This window comes from Salmo salar, chromosome 24 (assembly GCF_965601325.2).
Source record: "Salmo salar chromosome 24, fSalSal1, whole genome shotgun sequence".
NCBI lineage: Eukaryota > Metazoa > Chordata > Actinopteri > Salmoniformes > Salmonidae > Salmo > Salmo salar.
Window position 1 is genome coordinate 30,956,047 of NC_138314.1, and position 10,634 is coordinate 30,966,680.

At 41.6% G+C, this 10,634-nt stretch overlaps 1 protein-coding gene and 1 non-coding gene across 3 annotated transcripts; one reads left to right on the forward strand and one right to left on the reverse strand.

The window, feature by feature from the left end:
- Positions 1–933: 933 nt before the first annotated feature.
- On the reverse strand, positions 934–8,427 carry LOC106585699 (hibernation-specific plasma protein HP-55). Of its 2 annotated transcripts, none has more exons than XM_014172209.3 (5): positions 8,337–8,427; positions 2,524–3,333; positions 1,959–2,226; positions 1,688–1,835; positions 934–1,400 (listed from the first exon to the last, which is right to left on the reverse strand). In XM_014172209.3, exons 1-5 carry the CDS (start codon positions 8,410–8,412, stop codon positions 1,203–1,205), a joined length of 1,500 nt encoding a protein of 499 aa, XP_014027684.3. In that variant the 5' UTR covers positions 8,413–8,427; the 3' UTR covers positions 934–1,202. The 2 variants fall into 2 exon arrangements, with proteins under 2 accessions (XP_014027684.3, XP_014027683.2); XM_014172208.3 differs by lacking the exon at positions 8,337–8,427 and adding an exon at positions 7,588–7,712.
- trnaa-cgc (transfer RNA alanine (anticodon CGC)) lies at positions 5,136–5,231 on the forward strand. The gene is made up of 2 exons: positions 5,136–5,175; positions 5,196–5,231. It is a non-coding gene; the product is annotated as a tRNA-Ala (tRNA).
- Positions 8,428–10,634: the final 2,207 nt, after the last annotated feature.

The following is a 10,634-nucleotide window of genomic DNA, read 5'->3' on the forward strand; positions in this document are numbered from 1 at the left end:
TATGGTGTCCTATAGGATATACTACACTCCTAATGAAATGGTGAAGTCTTGTTACCTTCTAGGATCTCTGAGGAATAGATACAAACGTGATTTGACTTGTTGAAACAACGTTTAGGGTGAGATTTTCACAGATTAATTTCTTTGGAAATTGAATGAGTGCAAATACAAAATCGATCGTGCATGTTATATGGACTTTTTTAGGATATGAAAAAGGATTTTATCTAACAAAACAACACTTCATGTTATCTTTGGGACCCTTTTGATGATAAATCAGAGCAATATTTCAGAATGTAAGTACACATTTCACCTTCAGAGGTGAATTTATCAAAATAATCGCCGTCAAAAAATGGGTTTGTTGTTAGGAGCTCTCCTCAAACAATAGCATGGCATTTTTTCGCAGTAATAGCTAATGTAATTTGGACAGTGCAGTTATATTAACAAGAATCTAAGCTTTCAGACGATATAAGACACTTATATGTACCGACATTTGTTGTTACTCTAAAATCTGGGATCTTGACATAATGCGTTGAATGATTTACAACTGCCGATCCTTAAACCCAGCCAACAAACGTTCCTCAGAACTTTAGAGAACGTTCCCTTACAAGTCTAGCTAGGTCATTAACTAACATTTTCATAGTAATGTTCCTGTGATGTGCAAGGAATGTTTCCAAGAGACCATTCCCTTAATGTCAGCTAGAACTTACCCAGAACATAGTTACCATGTTCTCAGAACATAAGATTTTAATGGTCTAGACACATTTCATTGGAACCTTTCAAGAAAATGAATGTGTCCAGTTTTCTGTGGGTAAGGAGAATATTCCATGAACGTCCCACCAAACATACACAACATGGTTACCATGTTCTCAGAATATATTATATTAATGTTTTAGACACGTTTTATGGGAACTTTGCAAGAACATGTATGTGTCCAAATTCTGTAACATGCTTTATTAGGCATAGAACCAAAAGATAACAAGAAAGACTGGCAGAAAATGGGGATATGTATTTAGTAGTTGTACAAATATCCAGCAAAGTGAATACCGAGGATTAATACACTTGTTAGCTTTGGGTTCCCAGGCTAGATTGACCCAGAAGAGTTTGGATGGGTTTGCTTACTGGTTTCCTAACAACCGCACTTAGATTTCAATTTGTGATTATAGATCACATGTTTTCTGCACCACTGGTTTTACATAGCACCGGTTTTATTTGTTGGCTGGGTTGAGGATCTTGCCCATGAAGAGAATATTCTTGGTCTCCCGGTCCATGACAAAGACCATGAATGGACGGTCAAACTTCAAGACAGGGGTGCGTCGGGAGGAGAAGGGCATAAGGACCACACCTGTGGCAGCTGCTGCGGTCACTCCAGCCTCATCCACATCCAAGGAGGCTTGGTGCACCACCTGAAACAACCATACAATGCAGTCTGATGTAGGCCTAGTTCACATGGTTCACATATAATATGTTCTAGGGCAGTGATTCTCCCAGGACACCCTGGGGAGCCAGACAGAGCTTTCAGGGGTTCCTTGAAAAAGCAGGGATAAAACTACCAATTGAAAATGACCGCAACATTAAGGCTGTCATCACATGGTTGTGCTCGAGAGGTTAGTGCATTGCTGTTGCTGAATTGCTGTTGTTTCCCTGTATATTTCTGTCTTTATGAATCACTGAGAGTGAATGAGTTCCCCACCTCTGAGACTGCCACCTTCAGTTCCTCTGATATTCCACTGAAGTCAGCTCGATCACTGAACATGTCCGGCATTCCGATTCCACTCAGAATGTCCTTGAGGGAGTATGTTGTGGTGATGGACAACTTGGGAACATACACATGGTATTCCCTAAAGACAAACATGGACAGGAAGAAGGTTTTACTTGCAATGATTGTGATATATGGTTGTTTTACCCACCCAACGTTTATTAGTTATATGAGAGTGATGCTTAATGATTGAGACAGGTCATACTTGGCCTTCTTCCACATGTGCCACTTGGTGATGTGGTTGAGGCATATGACCTCGTCCAGACTAGCGAGTCCCTTCTCTGGTAGCACCAGCATCATGGACACTGAGTCGTTGTAGCGGAGATGCAGGATACTGGTGGAGATCTCCTGGTCGTAGTAGACAGAGAACCTCTTCATCATGCTCATCATCTGGACCGGAACAGTGGTGTTTTCATCCACATGAAATGTGTCCTCCTTCGTGTCTTCAGGGTTAAATGGAATCTCCCATTTTCCTTGAGAATTAGAAAATCATAAAACATTTTGGGGTGTGATGTGATGAGTAAAAGTTACCAGACCAAAAGTGGTTTTCTGAGGGGGAGACTCAGCAAGAGATACAGCCAAATGGTACAATGCCATCAATAACTCTAATAACATCGAGAGACAAAAAAAATCCATATTGACAGAGTTAGAAGGAATTGATTCCACAAGATCTGTATCAATCAAAGAACTGAACTCTACTTCATTTCAAGGACCCTATTTCGTGTTTGTATTATTGTTTTTTTGTCTTATAGTTTGCAATATCCTCTTACCTTTGAAGTAAATGTAGCTGAGGAGGTACATGACAGTGGTTGGGTCCAGATCTTTGACTAACTTGTCTATCTTGCCTTTAGTCTTGTCCCCCACATATGTATTGATTGTATCGATGGCCTTAGCAGTGTTGGTGAAGTCCACTGTGACACCCTCAGAAAGGTAGAAGCGCTTCAAGTCCTCTAGGAACTCGGGGCGTGGTGTAAAGGTGTTTTGCAGGAAAAGTGCACTTCCTACGGTCAGGTTCACACCTATTTTCTGGTTGAGCTGTGTGAGGATGGTCTGGAAGGCCTGGTCCACCTGTTCTTGGGTCAGTAGGCTACTGTTGAAGCCCAGACCAGTGAAAAGCTGCTGGTGGGTCTGACCCTTGGCCCCCACGGACAGGGCGGCCAGGACCAGGGACACACTCAGCGGGGAGAAGAACACGTTCTTGCCCTGGTTGTCAGGCTGAGCCACCAGCTGATTGTACAGGCTGCAAGCAAACTCCAAGTTTCCTTGGATCACTGGTTTAGTGCTGTTGTCACTGGGCTCATGATGATGATGATGATGATGCCTGTGGTCTCGCCCGTGACCATGGCCATGGCCACGCCAGTGACTGTGGTCGTGCCTGTCACCATGGTCATGGTCGTGACCGTGGTCGCGCCTGTCACCATGGTCATGGTCACGCCTGTCACTATGGTCACGGTCACCACCATGGTCGCGACTGTGACTGTGGTGGCGGTCACCTCCGTTACCTTTGTGACCTCTGACCTCTCCCGGGCAGAGCACTCCCATAACGATCCACAAACACAGGGCTGTCCTCATCTTGGCAACTATCACAAAGTTACAAAAATTTGCATTAGTCAATCAATTTGGTGTCGATTCCACAATTAATGTCACTATCTGGAAGATGTATCGCTATTCACTGGTCATTTCAATAATGATATAGGCTAAACCTATTGATTCTTGGTACACAACTTGGATTGAACTTTCTGGCTATTGACATTATATATATATATATATATATATATATATATATATATATATATATATATTACACTGCGTGCACAATTATTAAGCAAATTGTATTCCTCGGGATTAATTTTATTGTTGAACAAACACAATGCTCTCAGTCAATCCAAAATGTCATTGAACCTCAAACCTGAATGTTTAACAAAGGAAAAGTGAGTTTTGTCTTTCTCAGGGAAATATAAGTGTGCACAATTATTAGGCAACTATTAGTGTGCAGAACGCCACAGGATGTTTTTGTGCTGGTCAAGGGCAGAATGGTCTGGAGTGAACCAAGGACTATATCTATTCCTAGTTCAACATTTTTTGAATGGGGCATGCTTATTTAAGATGGTGAGGAAGGCACTTTTAAAGAATAACCAGGCATCATCTACTGACGGGATGAGGTCAATGTCATTCCAGGATACCCCGGCCAGGTCAATTAGAAAGGCCTGCTCGCAGAAGTGTTTTAGGGAGCGTTTGACAGTGATGAGGGGTGGTTGTTAGGTCTCAGACCCATTACGGATGCAGGCAATGAGGCAGTGATCACTGAGATCTTGATTGAAAACAGCAGAGGTGTATTTGGAGGGCGAGTTAGTTAGGATGATATGTATGAGGGTACCCTTGTTTATGGATTTGGGGTTGTATCTGGTAGGTTCATTGATCATTTGTGTGAGATTGAGGGCATCAAGCTTAGATTGTAGGATGGCCGGGGTGTTAAGCATGTCCCAGTTTAGGTCACCTAGTAGCACGAACTCAGAAGATAGATGGGGGGCAATCAATTCACATATGGTATCGAGGGCACAGCTGGGGGCAAGAGGGTGGTCTATAGCAAGCGGCAACAGTGAGAGACTTGTTTCTGGAAAGGTGAATTTTTAGATGAAGAAACTCGAATTGTTTAGGTACAGACTTTGATAGTGATACATAACTCTGCAGGCTATCTTTGCAGTAGATTGCAACACCGCCCCCTTTGGCAGTTCTATCTTAGCGGAAAATGTTATAGTTAGGGATGGAGATTTCAGGGTTTTTGGTGGTTTTCCTAAACCAGGATTCAGACACGGCTAAGACATCCGGGTTGGCAGAGTGTGCTAAAGCAGTGACTAAAACAAACTTAGGGAGTAGGCTTCTAATGTTAACATGCATGAAACCAAGGCTTTTACGGTTACAGAAGTCAACAAATGAGAGCACCTGGGGAGTGGGAGTGGAGCTAGGCACTGCAGGACCTGGATTAACCTCTACATCACCAGAGGAACAGAGGAGAAGTAGGATAAGGGTGCGGCTAAAGGCTATACGAACTGGCCGTCTAGCACGTTCGGAACAGAGAGTAAAAGGAGCAGGTTTCTGGGCACGATAGCATAGATTCAAGGCATAGTGTACAGACAAAGGTAAAGTAGGATGTGAGTACATTGGAGGTAAACCTAGGCATTGAGTAATGATGAGAGTGATATAGTCTCTAGAGATGTTTAATCCAGGTGATGTAATCGCATATGTAGGAGGTGGAACAACATGGTTGGTTAAGGCATATTGAGCAGGGCTAGAGGCTCTGCAGTAAAATAAGACAGTAATCACTAACCAAGACAGTGGACGAGGCATATTGATATTAGAGAGAGGCATGCGTAGCCAAGTGGCCTTCCCTGTGGCTCAGTTGGTAGAGCATGGTGTTCGCAACGCCAGCATGGTGTGTGCAATGCCAGGGTTGTGGGTTCGATTCCCACGGGGGGCCAGTCCAAAAAATAAATAAATAAATAAGAAATGTATGCACTCACTACTGTAAGTCGCTCTGGATAAGAGCGTCTGCTAAATGACTAAAATGTAAACATATGGGTCCAGTGAGTGAGTGGTTGGGCTGACTGGGGCCACGGCGATTCAGGCCGATGCTAACAGTTAGTAGGCTGGGGCTAAACAATCTAGCAGTTAGCAGACCGGGGCTAGCAGTTAGCAGACCGGGACTAGCAGTTAGCAGACCGGGGCTAGCAAGCTAGCAGTTAGCAGACCGGGTTAGCAAGCAAGCAAGCAAGCAAGCAGTGTCTATAGTGAATTCAGATTTTGTTACGTTACAGCCTTATTCTAAAATTGATTAAATTCAATTTCTCCTCATCAATCTACACACAATACCCCATAAAGAGGTTTTTAGAAATGTTAGCAAATTTATCACAAATAAAAAGATAACTTATTTACACAAGTATTCAGACCCTTTGCTATGAGACAAAAAAATGGAGCTCCGGTGCATGCTGTTTCCATTGATCATCCTTGAGATGTTTCTACAACTTGGAGTCCACCTGTTGTAAATTCAATTGATTAGACATGATTTGGAAAGGCACACACATGTCTGTATAAGGTCCCACAGTTGACAGAGTATGTCAGAGCAAAAACCAAGCCATGAGGTCGAAGGAATTGTCCGTAGAGCTCCGAGACAGGATGGTGTTGAGGTACAGACCTGGGGAAAGGTACCAAAGAAATGTGTGTAGCATTGAAGGTCCCCAAGAACACAGTGGCCTCAAACATTAAATGGAAGAAGTTTGAAACCACCAAGACTCTTCCTAGAGGTGGCCGCCCTTCCAAAGTGAGTAATCGGGGGAGAAGGGCCATGGTCAGGGAGGTGACCAAGAACCCGATGGTCCCGCTGACAGAGCTCCAGAGTTCCTCTGTGGAGATCGGAGAACCTTCCAGAAGGACAACCATCTCTGCAGCACTCCACCAATCAGGCCTTTATGGTAGAGTGGGCAGACGGAAGCCACTCCTCAGTAAAAGGCACATGACAGCCTGCTTGGAGTTTGCCAAAAGGCACCTAAAGGACTCTCAGACCCTGAGACACAAGATTCTCTGGTCTGATGAAACCAAGATTGAACTCTTCGGCCTGAATGCCAAGCGTCACGATTGGAAAAAACCTGGCACCATCCCTACGGTGAAGCATGGTGGTGGCAGCATCATGCTGTAGGGATGGTTTTCAGCAGCAGGGACTGGGAGACTAGTCAGGATTGAGGGAAAGATGAATGGAGCAAAGTACAGAGAGATCTTTGATGAAAACCTGCTCCAATTCGCTCAGGACTTCAGAATGTGGCGAAGGTTCACCTTCCAACAGGACAACAATCCTAAGCACACAGCCAAGACAATGCAGGAGTGGCTTCTGGACAAGTCTCTGAATGTCCTTGAGTGGCTCAGCCAGAGCCCGAAGTTGAACCCGTTTGAACATCCCTGGAGAGACCAGAAAAATTCTGTGCGGTGACACTCCCCATCCAACCTGACAGAATTTGAGTAGATCTGCAGAGAAGAACAGGAGAAACTCCCCAAATACAGGTGTGCCAAGCTTGTAACGTCATACCCAAGAAGACTTGAGGCTGTAATAACTGCCAAAGGTGCTTCAACGAAGTACTGAGTTAAGGTTCTGAATACTTATGTAAATGTGATATTTCACTTTTTTATTTGTAATAAATTTGCAAAAATATATAAAAACCTGTTTTTGCTTTGTCATTATGAGATATTGTGTGTAGATTGATTAGGGGGGGTACAATTTAATCAATTTCAAAATTAAGCTGTAACGTAACAAAATGAGGAAAAAGTCAAGGGGTCTAAATACTTTCCCAATACTTTTCTATACTGATAGAATGGAAAGAAAGGCAGCGCTGCTCTCGAATCAGCTTTCTCCATCCAAATCTTACCTTCAAATTATTTTTATCCTTCACTTGTTTGTAACAATTGCAAACATATTGGCTACTTTGTATTTGTAGTCAACTTCAATCTGAAGTTATCGGCAGTCACAGAGAGACAGATAAGCATTGTGATTCTGTATTTAGCGGAGATCTTCTGGGTATAAAGTGATACAGAAGGGCAAAAAACATCTAACGTGCTTAGCTGTTCTATGAGTGCTCTGAGGCAGGCAGAAAATAACAAGCTTTTAAGTGCAACTTTAGTAACAATAGTTTTGGGAAACAGCACGAAGATGTAATGCTCCTATGAAGGTTCTAAAGATGATCTTAGCCTTAAGATGCTTTTGGGAAACCGGCCCCAGAGCTATAGAGCCAGTTACCAGTAAACATTTCCCAGTGTAGAGATAGATAGCAGTAGAGTAGCCTACTCACCCTTCCAGACAGTAGCTTTGGCGTCTTAATTTTGACCGAATTCACTTTATATACTGTGTGTGGTTCATTTGGGATTGATCAGGGGTTGAACTTTGACATGTTTGTTTGGGACTGGCAAAGCCCCCATATTTAAAGAATGTAATCATTACCTGCTGACCACACATTTTTTTCATTTAGGATTGGCACAGGACACGACAACTAAAACTTTAAAAACTATATTGGACATTTTGGAAATACAACTATGGACATGGAACATTGTCAAAAATACATGTTGGATTATAACACACAGAAAATGATAGAGCTATATGTTGTTGTTCTGTTTAGTTATTTTATAGAACTGTGTAATTCATGTCCATTGTGCATTTGGTGGTCTGCATGGTTAAACGTATGTCTGGTACATTATAATGTGTAACAATGCAATAGTGAGCTCCTACTTCATTGGCACGCCAAACCACACTTCAGCAACCATTAATCAATTAATTACAGCGAAGCACCACAGGCTGAAATGACATTTTTTTGCATTAACGTAAATTTTTATATTTTTGGGTATTTTGTCCCTTTAATATTAGTACTTTCAAAAAGCTAAATAAAAAAAGTCAAACTTAATGTAAATGTTTATCATACTACCCGTCATTAAAAAAAAATTGAATTTTAACCACATTCAAATGGACATAAATGCATAATTTCTAAACTCACTAAATGTAATCATAGATCATTTAAAAGCCCATTTCATAGATAATGTTACAAACTAGTGTCACGACTTCCATCGAAGATGGTTCCTCTCCCTGTTCGGGCGGCGCTCGGCGTCGCCGGCCTACTAGCCATCACCGATCCTTTTTTCCTTTTCCGTTTGTTTTGTCTGTGGTTCTTTCACACCTGGTTTCATTTGCCTTCATTTCTGTGTGTATAGTTACCCCTGTTGCCTGCCTAGGTTTGTGCGGGATTGTTCATGTGATGTTGCTTGTTAAGGTTGTGCCTTATTTGTTTTCACGTATTATACCAAGTGTGTATAAATTTAGGAGCGTTGTTTTTTCCCTCCTTCCGTGAGTAACTGGTTTCTCTGTTGTCAATGGCTTTTATTTTGGTATTGTTCCTGACCTGTATGTTTGGACTTGCTTATTAAATAACTAATCTCGGACATCTCTGCTCTCCTGCGCTTGACTCCTTCACCTACATCTAAACACAATCTCGTCACTAGACTATATGTAGTGCCTTTGAAGAGACCGTGATTGGGTCTAAATAGGCGTTTGACGATTGGTAGACTAAATTCATTGTACTTCTCTTTAATTGCCATTTCCTGAAAGTCAGACGCCAACTCATTTTTCTCAGATTCAGAAACATCTGCATTCACCACATGTTGTGTGGTTATCATTGGATATATTCTCCAGACTTGTATAGATATGTTTTCAAATTTTGATTCTAGATTTTCTTTTTAAATATGCGCCAATTCTATTTTACAGATAGAAAGAATCAAAAAGGTGTATATATCCACAATCTGCTCTATACAAGTTGGGCACTGGAGTGTTAACAAAATTGCCTCATTTACATATTTTAATACAATATTTCAGAAAAGTTGTAATACAGAAAAATGTATATTGGTGTCTATATTCAACTGGTTAAAGAATTGTGAAAATACCATATTAGGGTGTGGTGCCTCGCCTTAATGAACTGCCTTGCACTACTCAGGAACATGCATCATACTGTATTGTCCACAAAATGTTTTAACACTACAGTATAACAGAGAAAAACACAGTATTAGCGGTAGTCAAAAGAGCAGCTTCCAAAATGCACTGTCTGCACTGCTTATAGACTTTGGTCAATTTCACTACACATTAACAGTCACGGTATTACATCACTGTGTTTCCCCAGGATGGACAAGAACATGGCAAAGTTTCTAGAATGTTAATTTGAGACAAATGTAAACAAACATTTTTTGCCAAAAGTTAGGGCCTGTATACAATACCTTAAAGACTTTATTTTATGAAACTTTGACACTTTTTTTTACTGTTCATCTCAAACTTGCAATTGAACTTCACTGCATTGTATCTTCCCATATCAGTATTCTCATTGTGTTATGTTTGTATTCTGTGGTATCCAGCACTGGTCCAACAGAGCTACTTGCTTTTTAAAGGTCCAATGCAGCTATTTTTATCTCAATATCAAATCATTTCTGTGTAACAATTAAGTACATTACTGTGATTATTTTAAATTAAAATGGTAAAAAAGAAACAATAGTTATTTAGCAGATAGCAATTTCTCTTGCAAGAATTAAGCTAGGACTGTCTGGGAGTAGTCAGAGTGGGGAGGGGAAAACTGAAAACTAGCTGTTATTGGCAGAGAGGTTTGGAACTCTCCGTATTATTGGTCTATAAAACTGGGTGATCTCACCAGGTAGGCCAAAAATCCATCCCAACAAAATAGGTTGAAATTTAAGGTGGTCTTTTCAAACATCTCTTCCACTAAAAGGGCATTATTCCAACCTCATACTGTGAAAATACAGTAGACATGTAACTGCCAAAATAAAGGAAACACCAACATAAGTGTCTTATTAGGGCTTTGGGCCACAAGCCAGAACAGCTTCAATGCACATTGGCATAGAATCTACTGTGTGGAACACTATTGGAGGGATGTGACACAATTCTTCCACAAGAAATTCCATAATTTGTTTTGATGATCGCGGGTGGAAAACGCTGTCTCAGGCGCCGCTCCAGAATTTCCCATAAGTGTTCAATTGGGTTGAGATCTGGTGACAGACGGCCATGGCATGTGGTTTACATCGTTTTCATGCTCACAGTCAGCGTTCCAATTCATTCCAAAGTTGTTTTTTGAGGTTGAGGTCAGGGCTCTGTGCAGGCCAGTAGAGTTCTTCCACACTGATCTTGAAAAACCATTTCTGTTTGGACCTCGCTATATGCATGGGGGCATTGTCATGCTGAAACAGGAAAGGGCCTTCCCCAAACTGTTGCCACAAAGTTGGAAGCACAGAATCGTCTAGTGTCATTTCCCTTCACTGGAACTACCTACCTAACCCGAACCATGAAAAACAT